At 38.7% G+C, this 24,110-nt stretch overlaps 5 protein-coding genes across 10 annotated transcripts; 3 read left to right on the top strand and 2 right to left on the bottom strand.

The window, feature by feature from the left end:
- Nucleotides 1-572: 572 nt before the first annotated feature.
- LOC113701080 (cell cycle checkpoint protein RAD17-like) lies at nucleotides 573-6,449 on the top strand. Of its 3 annotated transcripts, none has more exons than XM_027221562.2 (12): nucleotides 573-1,112; nucleotides 1,515-1,572; nucleotides 1,764-1,843; nucleotides 1,941-1,988; nucleotides 2,426-2,482; nucleotides 2,626-2,728; nucleotides 3,381-3,685; nucleotides 3,767-4,121; nucleotides 4,653-4,778; nucleotides 4,972-5,170; nucleotides 5,287-5,347; nucleotides 5,973-6,224. In XM_027221562.2, exons 1-12 carry the CDS (start codon nucleotides 900-902, stop codon nucleotides 6,009-6,011), a joined length of 1,644 nt encoding a protein of 547 aa, XP_027077363.1. In that variant the 5' UTR covers nucleotides 573-899; the 3' UTR covers nucleotides 6,012-6,224. The 3 variants fall into 3 exon arrangements, with proteins under 3 accessions (XP_027077363.1, XP_027077362.1, XP_027077364.1); XM_027221561.2 differs by having other exon boundaries at nucleotides 574-1,112; nucleotides 5,912-6,449; XM_027221563.2 differs by having other exon boundaries at nucleotides 1,024-1,112; nucleotides 1,515-1,562; nucleotides 5,912-6,449.
- A 328-nt stretch (nucleotides 6,450-6,777) lies between these two features.
- Nucleotides 6,778-10,690, top strand: LOC113698083 (L10-interacting MYB domain-containing protein-like). Of its 4 annotated transcripts, XR_011817747.1 has the most exons (5): nucleotides 6,778-7,093; nucleotides 7,779-8,192; nucleotides 8,365-8,941; nucleotides 9,971-10,094; nucleotides 10,240-10,690. XR_011817747.1 is itself a non-coding variant. In XM_072057530.1 (4 exons), exons 2-3 carry the CDS (start codon nucleotides 7,815-7,817, stop codon nucleotides 8,923-8,925), a joined length of 939 nt encoding a protein of 312 aa, XP_071913631.1. In that variant the 5' UTR covers nucleotides 6,778-7,093; nucleotides 7,779-7,814; the 3' UTR covers nucleotides 8,926-8,941; nucleotides 9,971-10,690. The 4 variants fall into 4 exon arrangements, 3 of the variants coding, with proteins under 3 accessions (XP_071913631.1, XP_071913630.1, XP_071913632.1); XM_072057530.1 differs by having other exon boundaries at nucleotides 9,971-10,690; XM_072057529.1 differs by lacking the exon at nucleotides 9,971-10,094 and having other exon boundaries at nucleotides 6,780-7,093.
- Nucleotides 9,705-14,137, bottom strand: LOC113698080 (protein ALTERED PHOSPHATE STARVATION RESPONSE 1-like). The gene is made up of 4 exons (XM_072057528.1): nucleotides 12,763-14,137; nucleotides 12,239-12,453; nucleotides 11,819-12,042; nucleotides 9,705-10,619 (listed from the first exon to the last, which is right to left on the bottom strand). Exons 1-4 carry the CDS (start codon nucleotides 13,496-13,498, stop codon nucleotides 9,824-9,826), a joined length of 1,971 nt encoding a protein of 656 aa, XP_071913629.1. The 5' UTR covers nucleotides 13,499-14,137; the 3' UTR covers nucleotides 9,705-9,823.
- A 2,347-nt stretch (nucleotides 14,138-16,484) lies between these two features.
- On the top strand, nucleotides 16,485-19,788 carry LOC113700412 (L-ascorbate peroxidase 3-like). The gene is made up of 9 exons (XM_027220850.2): nucleotides 16,485-16,764; nucleotides 16,954-17,078; nucleotides 17,421-17,470; nucleotides 17,745-17,810; nucleotides 17,917-17,965; nucleotides 18,287-18,369; nucleotides 18,457-18,536; nucleotides 18,628-18,730; nucleotides 19,426-19,788. Exons 1-9 carry the CDS (start codon nucleotides 16,652-16,654, stop codon nucleotides 19,597-19,599), a joined length of 843 nt encoding a protein of 280 aa, XP_027076651.2. The 5' UTR covers nucleotides 16,485-16,651; the 3' UTR covers nucleotides 19,600-19,788.
- Nucleotides 19,789-19,842: 54 nt separating this feature from the next.
- Nucleotides 19,843-22,150, bottom strand: LOC113697818 (protein POLLENLESS 3-LIKE 2-like). Its single transcript, XM_072058245.1, has 4 exons — nucleotides 21,827-22,150; nucleotides 21,412-21,624; nucleotides 21,162-21,317; nucleotides 19,843-21,060 (listed from the first exon to the last, which is right to left on the bottom strand). Exons 1-4 carry the CDS (start codon nucleotides 21,992-21,994, stop codon nucleotides 20,161-20,163), a joined length of 1,437 nt encoding a protein of 478 aa, XP_071914346.1. The 5' UTR covers nucleotides 21,995-22,150; the 3' UTR covers nucleotides 19,843-20,160.
- Nucleotides 22,151-24,110: the final 1,960 nt, after the last annotated feature.

Here is a 24,110-nt window from a genome sequence, read left to right as displayed (position 1 = left end):
TGTAACATAAACTCATTAGTCCTACCTAAACAATGAGGACAAAGATTCAATGCGGTTATGTTGTTAGAATGATTATGAATAGTTATATTAACAAAATATGGTTAAGTGATTAGGATAATAATCAATTTTTGTAAAAACAAAATTTAAAATTTAAAAGATGATAAAAAGTTGTTTGTATCAACTGGGGTTAATACCACTTTGTCCCCCCAAACTTTCGATGATTACTCACTTCAGTCCCTAAACTTCAAAATGGGGCATTTAAGTCCCTAAATTTATAAATACCTCCCACTTAAGGAAAATTGTTAACAAATCCTGAATACCGTTGGTGGTCGAAGTGTCCCATTTTATAAAGGTTTAGGGATTTAAGTGTTCCATTTTATAAGTTTAGTGACTTAAGTGGGAGGTATTTATAAGTTTAGGGACTTAAGTGTCCCATTTTTAAGTTTAGGGACTGAAGTGGGTAATCGTCCAAAGTTCGGGGGACAAAGTGGTATTAACCTCATTACTTTAAGTATTTTATATATTTTGTATGCGTAGATGGCACCACCGTTTGTTTAAAAATATTCTAAGTCCAAGGTGATGCCTCCTCGGCTTGTGCGATACGCTAAAACTGATTTCCCCGCCAAAAAATAAAGAAGAAAAGAAAAGAAAACCCCGGGAATTCGGCATTTCCTTCTTTCCCAAATCATGCTAGTAAAGAAGTCGAACTATATGCTAGTAAAGCAATCGTCTCCACCTGCAGTCCCCAGTTAATCCCATTTCCGATGCCAATTTTTCTTTACTTGTGAACCCATTGGAAATCTTGAATTCATTTATTGGATGCCATAAGCATTCATCATCTGTTGTCAGCAACATTTATTTTCTGCTTTCAAGTTAGGGTTTTTATCTTTCCGGTGGCTATGAAGGGTAGGGGGAAGAGAAACGCTACGATTGTAATATCATCCTCCGAAGATGATGATGACGATAAAGATTTTTCATTGAAATCGGATTTAAGTTACTCAAAACCGGCTTCAGTTCCTCCAACTAACCCCAGCAAGAGGGCAAAGAAGGCTTCCCTCTCAAAATCTGGTCCTCGGCCGCGTAAAGGGCCCTTAACTAATGATTTTGATGAAGTAATTATCGTTCTCATTGCTGCAATTTCTTTTTTTTTTTTTGCCCCTTGTGTGTCTGGTATATGTTTTTTTAACTTGTATGCTTGATTGAAGATTCTAGAGTTCCTTCTTTTGTGTTGTTTTGGGGGCCAGCCAGCACGGGAGTGCTTTGGTTTATTCTTTCCTGGTTGTTGATGAGTTCCAAGATGAAATTTTGAGCAATTTCCCTTAATAAGCTTCTTTATAAGACGTTATTTCAGTGTCACCTCAATGTTTTGGCCAGGCTGGACAGTAGCATTCCGGAAAATTTGTGTACTGATAATACTAACGGAAAACAACCATAGTTATCCCTGTGGATTATGCTGTGTTCTAACATTTTACTGGCCTTCTGTTCATGAAATTTGATACACTCCGATAATGCAGATTAGACGGTTTTGCGAGGAGTTTGATGATGGGATTAGGGGATTCAAGGTATCTACTGGTATGATTGCCACTAATAATTGCTTAATCTTTCTTAACGTGTCATCTTGGTTCACATAAAGTTAATTTAGTTACAAACTTCCTCTTTTCTGAATCTTGGTTCTTATTTTATGTGCCTGGGAGTGCTAGCCTGAACTTTGAACTTATTCCACTCCTTTATTTTGGTATTTAACTTTTGCTTACACATATCAGGGAATGGAATGAGCAGGGAGTTATGGGCTGATAAATACAAACCCTGTTCATTGGAAGAGCTTGCTGTTCACAAAAAGAAGGTATGGACAAGAATCATTTAAAAAGTGTTTTGTATGCAAGGTATCAACTCAAGTACCGAATATGCTTTGCAGTGATTCTTCCGTTTGAATGTTGCAGGTTGAGGAAGTAAAAGTTCTGTTTGAAGAAATATTGACTGCCTCCAAGGTGCCCTTGTATTTTGCTTTTGCAAATGGAAATCCTGTTGCAAAACCAAAGTGTTGATTATCATTTAATTTCTACAGAAAACAGTTTTTTGTTTCTTTTATGCTCTGCTATTACCAACAAACTTTTGGTTATCGCCACTTGTATTGCACTGTTTAGCTCAAAATGAAGAAGCACTAACCAAAATATGATTGTTCAATGTCATTTTTCTGCTATTGTTGCATCACATTCAAATCAATGAATAACCTATGCTGTCTGTGCACCGGTACTGGTAGTGCCAGCTTCCCATATCCTCATCTCACTTCACAATGCAACCCATTCCCCCCATCACCCCCCCCCAGTGGCTGCCGTGTGGATGTACTTCAATGCATTTTAACCAGTTTGTCATGTTAAAAACTAGTTGCCTTGTTGGACGCTAATTCTTCTTTTACATTGGACAGGAAACCCTCTGTAAAAATGTTCTTCTGTTCGTGGGACCAGCTGGAGTTGGGAAATCTGTATGTTCTTTGTTTCTTTCATTTATGTGTATTTATTGTGTCATAAATTAGACCCACTTTTGATCATGATTGTCAATCCCTGAGATTAATCATCTGTTTTCCCACGTCACAAGAACAATTGTAAGGTGCTTATCTTGTTACAGGCAACTGTTTATGCAATTGCTTCTCATTTTGGAGCTAGAATAAGTGAATGGAACACACCAACTCCCACAATATGGCAAGAACATTTGTACAACTCTAGTTCAGGTATTTTTACTCTAATAACATTAACCTAGATGCTTTTAGTGTGATATAACAGTACATTGTTCTGTCAGCTTGTCACATGTCTTATATAAAACACACTTTAGTTATAGTCTCCTGTCATTTACCAAGTTTTGGGCCTTGCAAATTTTAATGGTTATGACTTCAAGGGATGCATTTGAATACCTTTTCAAATGTAGTACGGGAATTGGATAATTGAGTCTGGTAATAATTTCATCCCTGATTGCATTGTATTTGTTTGTTCGTATGCCTTTTAAAGCTTTTCTTTGTGATGGAAACTTGTTGAGGTATGTTGGACACTTGGACCCTTCCAACCACACATTAGTTTTTTACTGTTGCACTATCTATGATGTGATGTATGTGACCGAAAAGGTGATTGCGAAATGTGTTTCATAAAATTTCAATTTTCTTTTTAATTAATGTCCAAATTATAGGACTTGGAATAGAGATTTCACTCATTGGCTACAATTTGCTGTTGTGCATCTCTTCCTGGGGATTGGGAATTAGTTTCTGAAGGAGTTGCTTAATCAATGACATCAGTGAAGGCAATTTTTTTTCTATTATGAACATGAGCTTTTAATATTATTTTCTTGTTCTAGTAAACAGGATGACTTTCCTTTCACTCATTTTGGACTAGGATTAAGGTACACTTCAAAATTGGAAGAGTTTGAAAGTTTTGTTGAAAGGATAAGGAAATATGGATTCATTTCTTCAACTGTGGGCCCAAGATCTCGAGTTGTACTCTTAATCGATGATCTTCCAGTGGTAAATGGAAAAGTTTCTTATGGAAGACTTCATAGGTGCCTGCATCTTCTTGTGCAATCAGTATGTGTTCCAACAGTCATATTGATGACCGATTATGTCAAAGCTGACTCCACTGACAATAGCATGCGCTACTGGGAGGATCTCCATGTATCTCTTCAGGAAGCTGGGGCTTGTAAGGTTGCCTTTTATAATCCATCTGCTATGGAATTCAGTGCTCGATTATATGTTTACCCTGATCTATCTCTATAAATACTTCAGGTGTCTTTCAACCCTATAACTGTTAATTCCCTGAAGAAAACTCTTTCAAGAATATGCAAAGAAGAAGAATGTGAATTGAGTGCTGAACAAATTGAGCTGCTAGCAAAAGCTAGTGGAGGTGACATCAGACATGCGATTACATCCTTACAGTATTTCTGCCTGAAACCACATCAACTACCTTCTTTATGTTTGTCAGATGGTTCTACCCCTTCTTTAAGAGAAAGAACAGATGGTCTGACTGATTTATACATCGAGCCTTCATTGTCATTTGGCAGAGATGACACGCTTTCTCTGTTTCATGCACTGGGGAAATTTTTGCACAACAAAAGAGAGAGTGAACCCTCCATGGTGTTGGGTAAATTAATTTTATCAGCTCTTATTACCAAACATTTGTATCTTTTCTATCATGTTAAAGTAATGTGATTCTTTACCAGTTTTGCATGATTACATAGTTGTCATCTTTATGTTGGTTATCATTTTGACTTGCATTCTATGCCTTAATTATTTTTTTTTCCTCTGAAATGTCTGCTTGAAAACTTCTTTGGAGCATAGTATGCTTTTTGCATGTTGTTGTTTCTGTTAAAAGGACAAGTTTCATGAGATTCTGAAATATTCTTCTAATGGATAATTTTCTGTCTCAGACAGATGCTCAACAAATACACTATGTAAATACTTTCTCTCTGTTTTATTGGATTTCCATGCTAATTAGCTGTTAATTTATGAGTAATACCTTTCTTTGAGGCGCTTATGGGTTGCTACAAACACTTCATTCCAGGTTCTTCTATTGCTGTTGCATGGGAAAGACTGCATGAAGGAATCTCTATTTCTTTGTTGAATTGAATTGAAATTGTAACCTCTGATATGACTCATTTCTTATTTTTTCTAGATAGAGATACGACTAATTTGAAGGAGAAATTTGTAAGGTTGCCTCTGAAAATGGATTCTCCAGAATCTATCCTTCGTCAAGCACATAGCCAAAGTCGTCCAATTGCTGATTTTCTACATGAAAATGGTAACATTGATATGTAGCAGGATTTTTTTTTTTTTTTTTCATGAAATAGATGTTTTACTAGAATCTACGATTATCATCTCTATAAAAACGTGCAAAATATTTGAGGACATTCAGTTATTGGAACTTCTTCTGTTTGCTAGAAAAAGTCTGATTGTGCATAATTGGGCCTCCATGTTTGTCTATTTTCTTGCAGTTCTAGATTTTGTAAATGACGAGGCTATAGATGATGCCTGGGTTGTGGCATCATATCTGTGTGATTCAGACGTGTTGCTAGCTTCAGTCAATGGAAGGATGGCTAGAAACTTTGAGGCTGAGAATGTTGTTCGGTCAGCTGCTGCTTCAGTTGCTGTGCGAGGCGTGCTGTTTGGGAATTCCCATCTGGCTCCCACTAGGTATCGTGTCTAACAAGATTGCTTTTCCTTTGTGACTATTATCATTTCTCGAACTCTCATATAATTCATTAACGTGCTATTTCCTAGAACTCTCATATGTTTCATTAACCATATAGGTGGCATGCTATTCGCCGTCCAAAGCTTTGGCAGGTCGAGCAATCTTTGTGGCACTATAAGGTTAGACAAATGCAGGGACACGTGTCTATGCAGGTGTTTTTATCGTGAACATCGTAAGGCTGTATATCTTGCCTAATTTGTTATTGCATCCGAGCTCCAATAATTTATCTCCAAAGCTGAAATTTAATAGTTTAAATCACTTCATAACTCGGAGTCTTGTTGATTCTTGAAAGAGAAGAATTGCTTTGCAAATTGCAAGAGGTTGTTGCTTCTCGAGAAAACCTTTTTGGTTCGAATTGTACTACATAGTTATCTGTGGTCACTTGTTCTTTGCCCACAAAGCTTTACTGGGAGTAGGATCTTTTTTTTTTTTTGTTTTGTTGTGTTGGGGGGTGGGGGTGATAGCAGCAGATGTCCATCAAGTGTAAGCTCAATTCGTATACTAATGTGGGTTTTCTTTATCATGTGTCTAAATTGTCCTTTTGGAGTAAATGTGCGATCCAATGATTGTCAATTCTTACCCTTTACTTCAATTTGTCTGTGTACTTGGTGAGCTTCTGCCCATTTTGTCACTTTTCACCTCCTAATAGTAATGCATCTGCGCGCCCTTTGATGTGTTTGCAGTGTCAAATGGTAAGCCAGCAACGTGATGCTAATAATGGGTTAAACTTGTATGATCTGTCAGTTGTTGCTACGGAGATTAAACCTACCCTTAAGCGGATAGGAAATAGAGGAGCATCTGAAGATTTTGAAGCTCATGAAGCATCCCCAGAACACATGGCTGATGACTTGGATGGACTTATTTTGGATGATGATAAAAGTGAGATGACAAGTGAGGATGAAATAGAAGATTGGTAAACTTTGTCAAGCAACCGGTGAATCTCTCCGCCTCAACACGGCGTTCTTTTTGTAAATTATGTAAATTCTAGTATCAAGATGTAATAGTTTCATTGTGAAGCCTTGTTTTGTCCGGCAATTCAGGGGGGTCATCATTTTGTGCATTCTTTAGCTCACCCAGATTTTGGTCATATGTAGCTGAAAAAATTGCTACATGGTTTGTAATTGTAGAGGCAACCTTCGACTACGCTGAATTATGCGTCCTGTTACCTATTTTCTTCATCCTGGAAACAGCAATTTTTGCTCAAAAAACACATTTTGATTATTTCCTCTAGTAGGTCACGCAAAGAAGATTTTTTTTTATTAAGTTTTTTTCAAAAACAAAAAAAAAAACCTCCCCCCCCCCCCCTTTCCCCTTAATTCCTCCATTCCGTCAAACCTAGTAGACAGGTGATGAAGCACTTGGTTAATGGTTTGGATACTTTCATTTTTTTAAATAATATTTTATTTGTATTATAAACATATTTTTTTATTCCACGTTATAAAAATTATTATAATAATTATTTCAAATAATGTTTTATCCAAACAAATCCAAATTTAGTGTCTTCTTATGCTACTGTTTCAATCACAAGACCTGTAGAATTTCAGGAATTGAGTTGATTTTTTTCTCACATAAATTATTTTCAAATTAGGTTCTCTTTTGTTTACATAATATTTTTCTTATCCTTTTGAAAACTCAAAATATATGGAATTTATAATTACATTATTCTCTCCGTACAAACTTAGCTGGCTGTATCGGAAGACACTTGTACTGGTGTCGGGCATCTCTTATTCTCTGCCTTCAGGCTTCAGTTCGTCCATCGGCGGCGCCACCGCTACTCTCGCCCTCCTACACCATCATCAACGAGCAAACATATTGAATTGATCAACCCCTCCAAGTCTCCATCAAGACCTTTTTTTTTCCGCTGGGTATGCTTCGCCATTATTCTCCAATTATAAAATAAGGGCACGGTGGCCGGATTAAGCTGTCCTCCAATCGGCCCTTTTTTTTTTTCATCCTTTTATTTTCCTTTTCTTTTTGCCTTGTTATTTTGCGCAATTTGGAGTTGGTTATAGTTGATCATTAGGATAGAAGAAACTTATTCTTACCAGAAACCAAGAAAATTTGGAGTAACTGAAATAGAAGTACTAATATAACATACCATTTTGTTGATATTATTGTTGTAATATACAATTTGATTAGTGGTTAAGTGTTGCTAGCAGAAAATGCATGATGCTGCTTGTTGGATGTTCCTTAATAGCATCAAATTTTGATGCTTCTTTGCCTTGACTTCCACATCTATTTGATTAAAATGCTGCTTCTTCTTGACATGCTTAACAAATTTCACGTACTTCAAAAGCAAGGCCTGCAAAGTCGTGGTGTTTAAGCGCTTCTGAACTTGTGTGTGATCCTGTGATAGTAAATTGGTGTTCAAAGAACTTTATAAAGGTTGGCTATCTTTTAATAATGCCTTCGCAAGCTTTTTTGAGTTAAATTCCAAAAATGAAAGGAAAACAGACCAGACAAATGAAAGAAATAGAGCTTCAGCAGTTAGCCTTTTCTTTTTCTGGATTTTTTTCCCCATATCATGTGTTGTAGTTTGTCCTTTTGAAGCATTATTAGGTATATGCTGAACTGTCACTTGACGGCATGGTGTTGATCTGGCAGATGGCAAGCCGGTCTACTCGTTCAAGGAGACTACCTCCTGTACAGCAGTCAGAATCACCCTCAAGGGCTAAGTGGACATCAGCGCTGACCAGAATATTAGTGGACTTGCTGGTAGAGCAGGTTCGCCAAGGGAATAAACGCAATAAATCTTTTGACAAGAAAGCATGGGAGTGTGTCTGTGAGGATTTCCGTGAAAAAACAGGCCTTGCGTGGGACAATGAGCAATTGAAAAGCCGTTATGCTGCCTTAAGAAAGCAATATGTAATTGTGAAGTCCCTGCTTGATCACGGTGATTTTAAGTGGGATCCAGCCACTGGTGTTGTCATGGCTACTGATGAAGTATGGGATGCATATATCAAGGTCTGCAATTCCTGTTTCTATTGTCGTGACTAATTAGACAAGTTATGACCTGTTTTAGCTTGGGAAGTTCATTCCTTGATGTCTAAACAGGAATCTGATTCATTTATCAAAAGCAGTTTGAATTCTTTAATTAGTTATTAACCACCTATCACTTATCATATACATTTAACAGGAACATCCTGATTCTGAACCTGTAAGGAGTAGTGGATGTCCAATGTACAAGCAACTGTGCACGATTTTCTCATTACCTGGGACAAGGGGGAAATATAATAGGTCAAATGGATCCTATGAGCACGGAGGAACTCTGTCGACTTCGGATCCACAAGCTTTGAATGTGTACCAGGAAGACGTATCTAACTCAGAATCTGAGCAAGGCTCTGAAACAGCTGATGATCCCGAGAATCTTCAATCAACTGTGGGTTCTAGAGTTATTGGGCAGAAAAGGGGGCGTAAAGGTATTGATGGGGTCATTGCGGGAGCCATAATGGAGATGGCTGCTGCTTCAAAACTCAGGGCTGCGGCTCTTAAGAAATTTAATGACAGGTATTCAATAACAGATTGTGTGAGAGCATTGGATGATCTGCAAGGCGTAAGTGACCAAATTTATTATGCTGCATTGGACCTCTTCAACAACCGCATTGCAAGGGAGACATTTTTATCTCTCAAAGTTGACAAGCGGTTGACGTGGTTGTCTGCCAAATGCTTAGGCCCAACTAATCCACAGGCTGCATGATGGAGCGATTGTTTTAGTAAGTACCTTGTTGTTCTCCCTTTTGGAGAGTAGAAGAGGAACAGAACTTGTACACTTCTAGGATGCTGTCTTTTTGTCCCGCAGTAATTGTTTTTCTAGATCGTTGGTCTCTCTCCTTCTCTATGATATCTTCCGTCTTATAGATGAAAGGATCAATAGAGAATGGAGTAAACTTCTGAGAGTGTCATCTGTGTTGCATATATGTTGGAATGTTAGGTCTTTTGCTGGCTTTTCCATAGATGGTTTATACTTGGCACCCTTTATGATGTGTTCAATTCGTTCACTTAGTAATCTGCCTCCACCAATATTGGGGAGATTCTCTAGTGCAAAATTTTTGCTCCAAATTTGCCTCCACACTCAAACCACCAGGGAAATAATGGACATAAACTAGGAACCAAAAAAGGGAGAGAAAGGACAGGAAAAGAATGATGAGTAGCTGACAGACGTAAAGAAACCTGATGCAGCTGCGCAAAATTGGATAAAGATCCTACAGAGTGAACAAACAGAAAGAATTTATATGGACGCTAATACTTGTTTAAACAAACAACTCTAATACCTAAACCAAAATTTAAACAGACTTAGGATCCTCTACTGCTGAACGTTTTCCACCGTTCTGTCAGAAGTATGCATTTAATCACAAGTAATATCTTGCTACCTCCATAAGGAAGATGCCTTGCATGACAGAGACCTTTCTTATGGTTTACAGTCATCAGCTCAGTACCAAAGGGAACTGTATTTCACTGAACTACGAGGATATAATCTTGTCAATATTCTGCATCTGAATTGACCCTTTTTCTTCAGTCAAAACAAAGTATACACAGGCAAAACTAAGTACACACTTTCTCTGGCCAACCATATAGGAGTTGAGCAGCCTATTCTCTCAAGGCAAAAGTCGTTTCACATCATGCATCTGCATCTGCATCTCATCAGTACTTTTAGCCTGGTTATAGACAGACTCAAATGCATGTGTGCAGACATTGGCAAAACCGGTCACTGACTGAAAGACATGCGGCAACCCCATTTGCAGGTTATTCAGTGTCATTGCCCTCGTTACACTAACTGACTTCTCATACTTGGCCTTCTCATCCTCCGCTCTTGCTCTCAAATTCTCCACTTTTGCTCGCTTCTCCCCTACTGGATCCTTGCTTCTGGTACTGCTGTAGTTGTCAGCCATAGAATACGGACCATACTTAGACTCAAGTGATCTTAGCTCAATTGCCTTCTTCTCAAGCTCTTTAAATGCTGATTCTGACTTCTTCTTCTGTTTTTGTTCTTCTGTTTGCTGTACAACAACAGCACGGATCACTGTTAAGAAGCTCTTGACTCCTTCAGATGCTACTTTGTCTGGAGCATTGTTGACGGTATGCTGCCACTCTTCACAAAAGGAGTAAATTGCAGAATCCAGTCCGGTTCTGACTGCTGGTTTGTTGCCGAGTTGGAACAAGCTAAGCCTGAGCCAGCCAGTTAGGGACTGAATGTAATCCCTTTGGGCCTTAACAAGGTTGCAGAAGGAGATGTGCCACTGTTGTGCTTCAAGCTCAAGTTGGAGAGTTGATTGCCGGTGAATTTCAGAGGTTGGGTTTGTAGATGGAATGGCGTTGACATACTTCAGCTGCTGAACTATGTGAGTTTGTACTTGGTGACACTCATACATGCTTCTCCACATGCCCATCAATCTGTAAACCAGGAAAAGTGAAGTACGTCAGTAATTTGTGAGGCTGCACACATAAGATTCCATTGATTCGAATACCCAGTTTGCAATTAACTTCCAACATAACTTCTCATTCATTTATGGTGAACTCGTCTAAGCCAAGGATTAGGAAATATGCATAACCAATGAATTGCAGGGAAAAAGAGTTAATAATAAAAAAAGCCAGGTTTACAAGATTTGGGAAGAATTAGGCAAATTCTTATAACAAGAGGAATAGCCTTTGCATGGCAAAGTCAAGCTAGGCAGGAGACTGGATGAAACTCGTGGAAAAGAATAGAAGATAATTCATTCCAAGAAAAGATGCAAAATTGACAATTTTGACCTCATTCAGTGGCTACTCTGAATGTTTGACACAACGGCATAAAATGAAGATGCATTTAGTGGTCTTGTAGTCCTTGCAGATTCTCATTTCCAGACCTTGACTGGCTGGCGACTATGCTTAACTCATATAAACAGATTGACATCCAATCTTCTTAGCTTCTTTTTTTACTCCAAAGTCATCAACATCTCCAGCCTGTTGGTGCTGCTTCATCCTACCCAGATGATGAAGATTTGTGAGGCTTGTCGTTGGTGAATGCAAGAGGATAATGATTCTGGCAAAGCATCTAGATAAATGAAATAGGGACGTAGTTTACTTATTAGGGCTTCTTGGACTGTTGGACATGTACCCTACATTGTCATTATACAAACGTACTTTTATACTGCGTTGTGTGATATGTGATTGTCAAGTATCCGAGGAAAAGGCATAAAAAAGACAGGGACCAATCACTAAAAGCAGTCAAATAACCTCAAAAAAGTGAAAGTAACATGCACGGATAGAATTCAATTGGATACGGATGAAGTTTTAATAATAATAATAATAATAATCATGTCACGACACAATGTACTAATTCAACTTGACCTTTGACCTCCGACCTCTCTCTCTTAGTCTTCCAAGTGGTCAAAGAGACCTTAAAAGGTACTGTACTGAAACTCACTCCTATGTCCTATGCAGGAAGGAGTTGCAGGAGAACTAACTAACGCTCCATAAGTCCATTCCCACCACCAAATTTAACTTATTTTTTAAGTTACAATCCACACGTAGGAAAAAGCTAGCTTTAAACAGAAAGTAGAGAAGACGAATAACAAAAAATGTTGAGGGAGGGAGGGAGGGAGAGGACTAACCCTTTTACAAGATCAACGAGCTGCGGATAGAGTTCTGACTCCCGCAACTTAATTATTTCAGCAGACGTGGTTTCGATTGCCTGTGAAGCAACCATCATCCTTGATTCCAATTTCTCCACTTCTTTCTTGGCTCTCTCAGTCTTCACATAATCAGCCCTCTTCACCTCTAGCTTCCGCAGCTGGGCTGCCTTTCTCTCATGTTCTAACTTCAAACTCTCAGCATTCTATGATCATCCAAAAGCAATCCCAAGAACCCAACCAGAAACCCAAAAAATAAAGAAAAAAAAAAAGAGTAAATTAACGACCTGTGGGTCCTAAATGAAAAAATTGCACAATACATGCAGGGTCCAGTGCTCCCACATCAATACATGCACAATAAACGGAAGCAAAGTCTGAAATTTTGGTGATGGTAGTAGGTACCTTGACCTCCTGGTACAATTTCTTCTCCCAAGCGTACAACCTCTCCACAGTTGAGCAATGACTAGTAGCTGTGGTGGAAACACCTACACCACCACCAACATCCACATTCCCAATCGAGTCCTCAATGCATCTCCCAAATCCGCCATTCCATTTCGGACTCGAATTCCACGTCCACAACAATGGATTCAGATTCCTCCCACTCCCATAAACTCTACCTGCATCCCATTTTCGCAACAACATTATAATCTTGCACTCCAATTTTCACAATTAATTAAAAGTAACTAGAAGCCCAAATGGAATTTTGCTTCAATTTGCCGCATACAGTCAACACTCAACTCATAAATTGCTTATAGTTGCAAATAAAGCCACAAAATACAAAATATCAGGATGGACAAGATATGGGCTATTCACAAGAACATTTCCTCTTCTCTCTCTCTTTTTTTTTTTTTTCCTCCTTAAATTACAAATAATCCGACAAGATATGGATGGCTTCATCATGCATCTGAATCTGGCGTTAAGATTACCTGAGGATCTTAGGTCGGAAAAGGTACAAGTGGGGACTTCCAAGAGCAATGAGAGCGGCCCGCCGGCATTAGCTGCTTTCAGAAAATACTCATCAAGTTCTTTGATGATCTCAACCAGGTCTTTCCCCTTGGTGGAGACCACCATAGCCAACTCACTTGTAATCGACGTGGCGGCAGTGTCCTTCGAAAACCCGCTGATGACAGACGGTGGGGCCGCCACGCTGGCTGCCCCAACCGTTGTGGTCGCGGCAACCTCAGAAGCAACGGTCGTCTCCTCCCACTCCTCCTCCGTCCCTGACCTGGACGACGAAGGCATGAAAGGGTCCCAGAAATCCCAGGTGGAGGAAGCCGGTGCCGGAGGCGGAGGAGGAGGAGGGGGAGGGGGTGGTAGGAGGGCGGAAGAGGTGGTGTGTGTGGTGGTGGTGGTGGAGGTTGTCCACCTGTCAGAAACAGGACTCATTGGGACCGGCGGAGGTGGTGGGGTGGCTGGGAGTTGAGGCAGCCGCAAAGGCGGCTGCAGTGGCGGCGGAAGGTGGTGGTTTTGGCAGTGAAGGTTTGTCTCATTGGTTGCAAATTGGAGCAGAGCTGAGCCAGTGTTTCTGAGAGACCTTAGATACATGCTGTGAGCAGCTGAGAAAGCTTGCCTTGCTTTAACCAACTGTTTCATGTACCTCTTTCTTGCCTTGCATCTTGAAACCATTTCCTCTTGCTTTATCCTTGAGTAACAGCACCCCATCTCTTGATTTCTCCGAAACTCACACCCTCATGCAACGAAAACACACACAACACGCACTAGCGTTCCTCTTTCTGATCCTGCCAAGCTTTACGCTCTTCTAAGATTTCATCTCAAAGATGCAGACAGGAAAGAAACAAAAGACAAAACCACAAATCTTTCTGCTTTTGTGTATGCTAGTACTCTGAACAAAGAAGCACGCCTTTGGGTACTGAAATTTGCACCATAAACATAGGACTGGCTTTTTGACTATAGAAACATTGGGCAAAAACCACCCCTTCAATTTCCAGCTTGACTATAAAAAGGAAAGATAAAAACTTCACCAGTCACCAACACTTTTTCAGTTTCCATTGCATTTCCAAATGGCATCACACTTTCTGCATCATCAGCTTCAAAATCTTTCCTTTCTTTCTTTTATTGTTGTTCTCTTGGCTCCTCTCTCATTCTTGAATGGATGGACGGTGGTTGTGGGGTGAATCAAAAGTGAAAACACAAAACGCTAGAGAGTAAGAACAGTAGTTTTGGGAAGTAAGGATGGAGGGGAGGGCAATGAGGTCATTGGGCAGAGTGCCATGACGTTTTATAATCGCTTGTTCGAGACCAAAATGCCCAGCTGCTGTGTCCGTTATTTACGACAAACCCTTCTTCTCTGATTCATGTGCAGGGCTTCACGTCTTCTACCAAGCGACTGGGAACATTTGAACTGGATTCAAGATACGGGCATGCTCTGCTGGCCTGGGATGTTGGGAGGGTACTTTTTGTGACTAGAGTTTTGCAAACGGACATGATGACCAGTTTAATGTGGTAAAAACGTTTCACATTAAGCTCAATATGATTGATGCTTACGGATGTACTTTATATCGATCCAATTAGATTAAAAAAATACTTTGACATAATTCTTAAATTTTTTACGTCCAATAAAAGATTTAAATCGCTCCTGCTGGCCACTGAACCATTGGCCCAGTGGTTACTTTACATATGTACTTACCAAACCAAGATTACGTACCCCGTACGTGGATGCTGGCAAGGCATCAGTTACTACTTCCAATCCTGTGTATATTTTGTTTGTTTATTGGAAGTAGATTTGCAAATTTAATATACTATTACGATACTCAAAAAATCTTGAATGTCCGAATTCCAAGGCGCCTACTACACTTTGATGTTCAATTCTTTTGGCTACGGAATAAAGAAGAAAAATGAACGGAAAAATATGAAAACAGAAGTTATTGTAGGAATACGAACCCTATATTTGCATGCATGCCGATTTACCCCCCAAAAATCGATTAAATACAAAAGATTATAAAGAGATTCTCTTCTGGAGTGGCCAATAATGAGGGCACTGGGAGATGATGTGATCATTATAACATTCAAATCCCTCTCTGAATTGTAAATAAGGTATTTAATTGCATTGTATGCTAAACAAGTTTAGAGAGAGCGTAGTGTATTTTCTAGATTAGGCGGTCATTTTCCTATAATTTTTTAGTATACTTATTTGGTCTAACGGGTCCTTTTCCTCAAATGTTCTTATATAGTATTGAATAGTGTAGGATTGCTATTTGATTGAAAAAAAAAATACAAAAGACTTAGTGAAAGAAGGATTAGCGCTGGTTTACCCAAGGGAAGTGGCAATGGCATCACTTTTAAATGTATGGTACTACACTTTTTTTTTTTTGAGTAAATTTTATATACACTGAAATTATATACACTATCACCGTTTGATTCATGACATGTGTGCAAAAATTGAATTTCAAATAAGGGGTGAAATTTAAGAAGTGAGAGAAGAAAGAGGGACTTAAATCCAAAATTTATAAATTTTGAGGACTCGACTGTAATTTAATAGTACAATACCACAGTTGTATACATGAGGTAATGCGGTGGCTAATTTTTGTCATTTGCCGGTAATTAATTAGGAATTAGAAGGGGGAATCAATTAATTGAGGGTGATTATTAAATTGGTTAACTTTCCTAGGGAGCCGTGACATTGGAATCGTGCTGACACAGAGAATTTCAATTTACAGACAGGTCCAGACTCCACTACTCCCACTATTACAGATATCTAATATCCTGACAAATTTACCCCTTTCTTTTATTACTCCCTCCGTCTCGTTTTATTAGTCTTGATTTTTTTTTTCACACAGATTAAGAAAGTGTAATTAATTTGGTTGGAAACATAAATTTAGATTAATAATTTCCTAAAATACCCTTACGCTAATCACGAAGAGTGCCAATTAATATCAGTTACAGCTAATGGGTTAGTATTGAAAAAGCTCAATGTATTCAATGTAGTGGGTTAGTATTTAATAACAATGTATTAATAACAAGATATTTAATAAGGGTATTTTAGATAATTTGAAAGATTACTACATTTCTTAATGGGAAAGTGGACTATAATTTGGGACAGACGAAAAAGGAAAACAAGATTATGAAAGTGGGACGGAGTGAGTATTATTTTTTTAAAAGATTCATTACAAAAAAATTGGTTCCGTGTCCTTTTTTTTATTATTATTTTTTTATCCTCTTCAACTCTTATTGACGGATTTCCAATAACTCAAGTGACTGACTGATAGTTTTAGTTAATGACGATGAATTTCATTAATGCTGAATCGGTGATGGTAATAAGAAGACCAAAAACCCAATCCCTGAAATGAGTGAGATTATGGGCCGTTAGTGGACATTTATATAAACAAACGACAAACAGCCTGCAAGGCAAAAAGTCATCTCGACGCACAGCCCACAGGAAAAACCCGGAGCCCAAGGAATAATGGATAAGCAGACGAGGCCCACTCACAGTGCTCGACAGTCGACACACAGCTCACGTCCACGGCAATACCCAATTATATTACTCCGTTGTGATCCTGGCGCTTATCTTCTACGCGCTTTAAAAGTTCGCGTCGAGTAAAAAGTAAAAACAAACACAATTGCTTCGAAACTATAACCTCATCACTCACCAGCTTATCATTTCCCTCCATAACAAATTAACGACCAACGAACCAACCAAGCAAGTATTCTTTACTTTGTCTTCTTCTCTTCTTCTGTAGGACTAAGATCCATTTCTTCTTCCTTCTGCGCACTCATTCTCTTCTCTAAGAGCTTATATTTGGAGAATCGATTGGAGAAATTTAGTTACCTTTGAACTGCTAAAGAAATTGGACGATAATGGCGGCACCGGTGGTGGATGCAGAGTACAGGAAGGAAATAGAGAGGGCTTGCAGAAACCTTAGAGCTCTCATTTCCTCCAAGAACTGCGCCCCTATCATGCTCCGCTTAGCGTATCTCTCTCTATTTCTTTCTTCTTTCATCTCTCCTTTTTCTCTTTTCTTTTCTGGGGTCTGTTTCCTTAGTTGCATTTGCATGTTTACGAACAGGAACCATTTGATTTTTGTTGTATAAATAAAGCTTGTCGGTTGTGAGCTCAATTGAAAACCTGAGGGTGGATACATGTATATATTTCTTTGTAGGTGGCATGACGCGGGGACTTATGATGCTAAAACAAAGACAGGAGGGCCTAATGGATCAATCAGGAACGAGGTAGAATTGAAGCATGCTGCCAATAACGGCTTGAAAATTGCAGTCGACCTATGTGGTCAGTCCATCCTTCCCCTTATGATTTCAAAAACTAAAGTACATGTAACGCAGAGATTTGTATACCTCCTGAGATTTTTTAGAGCAGTTCTGCTGGTGATTAGGCATTTATGACATGATGGTTTTAGATTGTTTCTTCAGTTTCGAGTAGCTAGTGAGCTATGCTCTGAATCTGATAGTTTTGTGCGGAGAAAAAGATTGCGATCAAGATTATTAAGTTTATTTCATATAGTATCTAGTTTTTCGAATCACATACAGTGTCTACTTCATACGCTGAATATGACTTTCTTGTTCACTGAATTAATGGATTCTTTTTTTTTTTTTTCCTCTTCTTCGCGAGCAGAGGAGATAAAAGCTAAACATCCAAAAATTACATATGCTGACCTCTATCAGGTAATTTTAGTTGCCTGTTCTAGTTTCTGTTAGTAGCTGCTGGTTTATGTTGCCTTTCTGCTTAATTTGGTGAACCTGCTTTGCTTCATTCATGTAATGACCATAGAAATGGAGAATTCTATGAGTTAGTGTGGCAAGGACATATAAGCTTTTAGTATGGCAAGGACATATTAGCTTTATGAATATTTCCTTCTATTGCATTTCCAATTCTTCTGCAAGGTTCAAACTGGAGCCTTAATCTGTTTTTCCTTTCTTTGATATCTTGAGTTTTCAGCTGGCTGGTGTTGTAGCAGTTGAGGTAACTGGAGGCCCTACCATTGATTTTGTCCCAGGTAGAAAGGTATGCTATGGAGGAAGTTATAAACATCCAACTCGAATTTTCTTTGTGCTATCTTTAACTGAAGAGAAAGACAATGTGCTTCAGTAACTTGTTACTTTTCCATCAGGACTCTGTGGTTTGTCCGGAAGAAGGCCGCCTTCCTGATGCTAAGGAAGGTTAGCCATGTCACAAAAATTTACATTGGGTTGTTATACTGTTTTCTTGTTTATTTAGTGTATGCTCAAAGTGTAATTTTGCCTTTTATATCAATTTAATAGATATGCTTGCTAATTAACTGAATGAATATGCTGGCTAATATTCTTCTTTGAATGCAACTAACAAGATGACCTTGCAAATTGCAACATTTAGTGACCTACAATGAAGAGCTTGAAGGCCATTTATGTTTACTAAAGAACGATTGCACTCAGTTAAACACGATTTTAGAAGCTAGTTATATTTCTCTAATCCGCGCCTTCCTCCCTTCTCCCCCACATCAGGTGTATCACATTTAAGAGATGTCTTCTACAGGATGGGTCTTTCTGATCAGGATATTGTGGCACTCTCTGGGGGCCACACATTGGTAATTTTTACCCACATATACAGCATTTGATTTTTTGTATAGTTTACCAAAGTAAAGAGCTTACATAAACTCTCCAAGTTTATCCAGGGTAGGGCTCATCTAGAGCGATCTGGTTTTGATGGACCTTGGACATATGAACCTCTGAAATTTGACAACTCATATTTCTTGTAAGATTAGACAGAGAGTTAGCATCTTTTTGGATTGCTATCTATGGAATAATATGATCTTTTAATGTTTGTAAACATTGTGATATGACAGCGAGCTTCTGAAAGGCGATTCAGAAGGCCTCTTGAAACTTCCCACAGATAAAGCTCTGGTAGAGGACCCTGAATTTCGTCGATTTGTGGAGATTTATGCAAAGGTAGAGCAGCTTATTCTTCACAACTTTTAAATTGTTAACTTGGTTCTTCTCCACTAATCTTTGACTTAACTCTAAAGTTGATATTAACATGAATCAGAAACAAAGCGGATCATACCTGTCAAAAGATGTGCTTGTAAACTTGTCTGATATTTTGTGTGGTTGATACGTGTCAGTTAGATAATCTGCAAATACGTATAATTTTAGAGACTGAGGGACTGATGTGCATTCGCCAGCAAATTCTTCTGGGATTGGGAAAGTAGGGGTGGTCTTACCATAGACTCTTCCTAGTATAAGCAGCAGTAAAAGCCCTGGAAAAGGTTGAGATGATGGAGGTGGGAGGTACATTTTGGTACTAAAATTGAAAGAACAAGCGTGCTTGTGAATTTGACAAAAAAAAAAAAGAAATTAAAAATCTGCTTTTGGAAAATGGATAACTACTGATTTTGGAAAAAAAAATTTTTTTTTTTGACATTCTCTATTGTAAACAATGGTCATACAGGTCAGAAAATTGTTCATAAAAATCATATGAGATGGATTACTTCTCTCCACGGAAAATTGCTACACAAAACGAATTGAAGAACAAAAGGGAAAGGACAGAAAAACCACACCCTCTTTTGTTATATTACTTTATGCACCCTTACTCAATGAAGCCAATTTGTGATGATCAGTATTTGTTTTTGCTTTGGCTCTGGCAGGATCAGGAGGCATTCTTCAGAGATTATGCAGCCTCACATAAGAAACTTTCAGAGCTTGGATTCAACCCACCTTCCTCTCGTTTCAAATTAGCCCAAACTGCATTTGGAGTAGCTGTTGCTGCAACTGTAATCATCTTGAGTTACTTCTACGAAATTAACAGAAGAGCCAAGTAAACAAGATTTCTGAATTATTTACGTTCAATTGAATTATGTCATAGCAACTATATCTTGTCATAGTTGTGATTCACATGAAGATCAAATAATGCACTTGTCCTCTCATGCTATGGGGGCAAACATTTAGACCAATATCCTTTTAAGGATTTTCCTTTGTAATGTAATCTTTATGTTGCCATTCCGCACCAATGGGTTGTATAGCTTGCTCTTAGAAGAACAAAAAATAAGGGAAAAAAAAAGAAGAAGTAAAAGGTGGTATATAAACTTGAATCAGAAGTAACATCATGGAAGTAAGCATGAAAGGAAGAATTTTATTGGGAAAGTGAGGTCAAAATAATTGTTACATCAAGCCACAAGGCAAAGTTTAATAAATAGGACTGTTAGAACCTCGATATTAATTTAACCTATTTTAGAACCAAGTAGAACCAAGTAAGACATACTCTCTTATTATTGAGAAATATGATATGAGTTGAGGAGAAAAAGTTCATCTCCAAGCTAAGACTTGATAAAACCTAAAATAAAATTATTCAATTAGCTGCTGCTGTATGGCTAATATGTTAGTTAAGCCCTTGGACTCAAAGACAGCGTGATGTCCTGAAAGACCTTCAACCTTTTATCAACCTTTTGCTGAGATACTCCAGCATCATTCCTGGATTCCAAAAATTTCCCAGACTCATGGCCTGAACCTAATACCGCGGCTAGTATTGCCTCTTCAAAGTCCTTGCTATCTGGTAGCAAATCTGCCAGCCTATCGGGATCTTTCTCTGGCGAAATTGATTGCTTTCGGACCTTTTGTTCTGGCTCTAGGGATGATATCATCATCAACTCTCCCATTGTCTTTGCTCTAGCCGAGTTAGCAGCATTTCCAGATCTTGTTCTCTTGAGGGTTTCTGGAAACTGAGTACCGATTGGATCCTTGGAAGATTTTGAAAAATAAAATGGCGGTGCATCAATGTTGAGTGAATTCCCATAAACGGCACTTGATTTGACATTTTTCTGTACAGGAGGAACCATTTGGTTCTGTATTAGGTTAGAACTGATATTCTCATCAGCATATTCGTCCCGGTGGTGATTAGAAGAATCTGCAGTCGACACATTGCTCTGCTCTTTACAAGGCTGAGGCTGCCAGACTGCTGAGGAACCCAGGAATGCATCAAACAACTTGCTCTGTTCTACCCTATCTCCACCTTTATTCATCATCTCAGACTCAAGATCCCGGAGCATTTGCTGAGCTCTCTCATAAGCCTTAAGATGTGAATCGATGCCTCTAGGGCCATCAGCCACTGCTGGTTTGACTCTCCTGAGATTCTCTTTGGCCTCAGCTATTCTCCCTTGTTTCATTAAACAGATGCCCAAATTGCACATCTTATTATTGTCCGCTGCAATCAATAATGCCCTCCGGTAAGCATCTTCAGCTTCAATATAGTTGTGTTGCTGCATTAATGCCCATCCCAGGTTCCCCTGAAACATACAAAGTTTTGTCCATTTGCATGAACATTCTGATTTCAGTACAAGCAAGAAGCAAATTAGGATGCAATTGAAGTTCGGCACTGGATCAATACCAGTAATCGGGTGGCTTCTTGCTCAACAGACACCTGAAATTTCTTCCCTTGAGATCTTGCTGTCTTTGTGCGCTTCCCGTTAAAGGCCATTCCTTGTTGAATTAAGTATAACTTATGCCTTAACAATCCTATCTGGTCATCCAATCTCCCACATCTCTGGAAGATCATATATTTGATTATAATGCTAACTTTGATAACTGTAATTAACTTTCTAAATGGAAATAATTGACAGTAAAAGGAAGTATTATGCCTTGTAGAGGTCTAACAAGATGTTGTCGAGAGCCTCTTGAGCTTGATCAGAACACCGACTTCTTAGTGACTTAATAGCTTCAATAGCTTCTTCTGCCCTATTCTGCTGCTTCATTACAATTGCCATATCTTTCAAAGCACTATCTACTCTATCTCCAGCATTAATGGCTGCCCAAAATAATGGTATGGCTTTTTCTGGATCCTTATCCACTAACTGAGCAATATAAAAACACAAATGCAGACAACATCAGTAAAATCCAGAAAGTGCTAAAAAAATTAAAAGGCCATATCCATTTGAAACAGAGATGCCGGAAACAATGAAAGAGAGTCTAACCCGTTTTCAAAAAGTTTCAATTCTGAAGAAGAAAAAGGGGAAAAAAAAATTAAAGCAGCCCATTTGAAAAAAAGTAGCTTACTTGGACATTTTTGGCTCTGACGTAAGGGGTGTCACCCACTGGGACTTTGTGAGCGACCTGGAAGGATTCAGAGCGAGTTCTGGAGACCCCGAGAGGCTTAGCAGGAGATGAAGGAGCGGATTTCGTGGGTCTGAATCCAGGAGGTGCATTCCACATATCTTGCAACATCTTCAGTTTCAAATGGGTTTTAGCAGTTAATTTGATTTGAGCGCAAGAGACGTTGAAAGAAATGTGGAATTATTCAGGAGAGGATACAAGAACTTCTTTGTGGGTTTGGTGCAGAAATGGAGGGAGGGTGGAGAATGGAGAGAGAGGTAGGGAGAAGAGATGGAGGAGGGAGGCCAACTCAGGGTCTAATTTAGCGAAGCATGGGAAGGAGAAAAGTTTTGAATCATTTGACCGTTGCAGGTTACCGTTTTACAGGCTAGCCGTTGCGTCTATAGTATAATTTAAGGGGTAATTTCAGAAACCTCCCTTGTGATTTCTGACAATTTCACTGCCCTCCCCTAAAATTTTGAAAATATCACTTACCTCCCCTATAAGCCATTTGGATTCAATGCTTATCTCATGGATGGCCAAATGACTTTACCATCCTTTTAACTTAAGAAATATTACATATTTATATGGAGAGAAACAATTTAGTCACTTGTACTAAATTAACCATGATTTTGAATATAAAAAAATTTGAAAATCTTGGATACTAAATTTTATAATGATAATTGTTAACATTTTATAATTCTTTTTTTATATTTTAGTAGTTTTTGTAATTTCTTTCTTCAAAGAAAAGATTAAAATTCTTATTTAAATATTATTATGTCATACATTTTTCATAGGAATAACAAGATGAATATGAAAATACACAAAAGAGGGTAAAGTATTAAAATATGTTTACAATTAGATTTTATTAAGTTATGGATAAAATGTAACCGCACATAATCTATTCTTTCCTTTCTTTTTCAAAATATTTGGTGTTTCTTTTCTTTTCTTTGTATAAGTAATCCAAACAAGATGGCTAGAAAAAAATTTCCTACTTTGATTTATTTGCTTTTCCATTAAAATCATACCTTTTTATTAATCCAAACATTACTTGAGAGTTGTTTTTTTTATATATAATTACAAATGATGGAAATTTCTTGTTAATCATATGAAATAATGGACCCTATAAGTTAAAGAAATAATTCAAAAAACATAACATATTTTAGCATATTCTATATTTTTTTATCAGTAGCCATCTATATTTTCTATCATTAGCCATCTATTGTGATGTTTTTTTTTTTTCATAAAAGGCCATATTTTATCTTGTTCAATTTCTTTTCAAAATTTTTTCAAATTCTAATACTTATAGCTAGTTTGGATATTTAGGTTAGAAAAAAAAAAGATGGGAAATGTTAAGTTATAAGAGAAAGGAAAAGAAGAGATTTTAGGGCATGTTTGGAAGTGAGTTTTTTGGCCAAATTTTTTAGCTACAAGTTTTTTAACAACTTTAGCTACGGGAAATTTTTTAACCCACACACTTCAAAATATCTAATACACAAAAAACTTCTATCTTTTTTTTTTTTTCCTCACCTAACCCATCCACCGTACCTTCATCGCCGGCCGCCACCTCCGCCGCTGTTTCCGGCGTTGGCCACCTATTCCGGCGCTAGTGTTCCCAAATTTTTTTTTCCTTCCTTTCTCCCTCCCTCTTTCCTTCCCTCTCCTCTCCCCCTCCCCTCCGTTGGAAACTGACTGTTGGAAGGTGACTGGTTGAGGCTCGTTAAAGCCCATGGGTCCGTACACGATGGTGGTGCTGATGGAAACCAAAATCAAGGCCCACAGATTTTGTGAATGTGATCTTATTTGGGATTGCGAATCTTAGATTTTTTAATTTAATCTTGGCAGCAAACACCAGAAGCTCCTCGTATCACAGCAACGGTATATACCAGCCTGCCTGCCCACCATGTCAAAAAACGCACTCCTTATGGAATGCAGCAGAATAAGATCATCAGAATTTGAATTCTGAGGGGGAAACGGGAGGGGGGTGGCGGGGCAGAGGGGGTGGTGTGCAAAGAGGAGGGGGAAGGGGTAGAGAAGGTGGTGGGGGGAGGGGGTGGCGGGGCAGCGGGGGAAGGCCCACAGGGGAAGGGGGAGGGGTAGGGGCACGGCATAGGGGCTAGCGGGGCAACGAGGGAAGGGCTGGGGGGGGAGGGGTGGCATGCATAGGGGAGGGGGAAGGGGTAGAGGGGATGGCGCAGCAGCGGGGAAAGGGCTAGCGGGGGGCAAAGGGGGTGGCATGCAGAGGGGA

This window comes from Coffea arabica, chromosome 7c (assembly GCF_036785885.1).
Source record: "Coffea arabica cultivar ET-39 chromosome 7c, Coffea Arabica ET-39 HiFi, whole genome shotgun sequence".
In the NCBI taxonomy this organism is placed as follows: domain Eukaryota; kingdom Viridiplantae; phylum Streptophyta; class Magnoliopsida; order Gentianales; family Rubiaceae; genus Coffea; species Coffea arabica.
The sequence above is the reverse complement of the archived record's forward strand: the minus strand, read 5'-3'. Positions and strand labels throughout refer to the sequence as shown.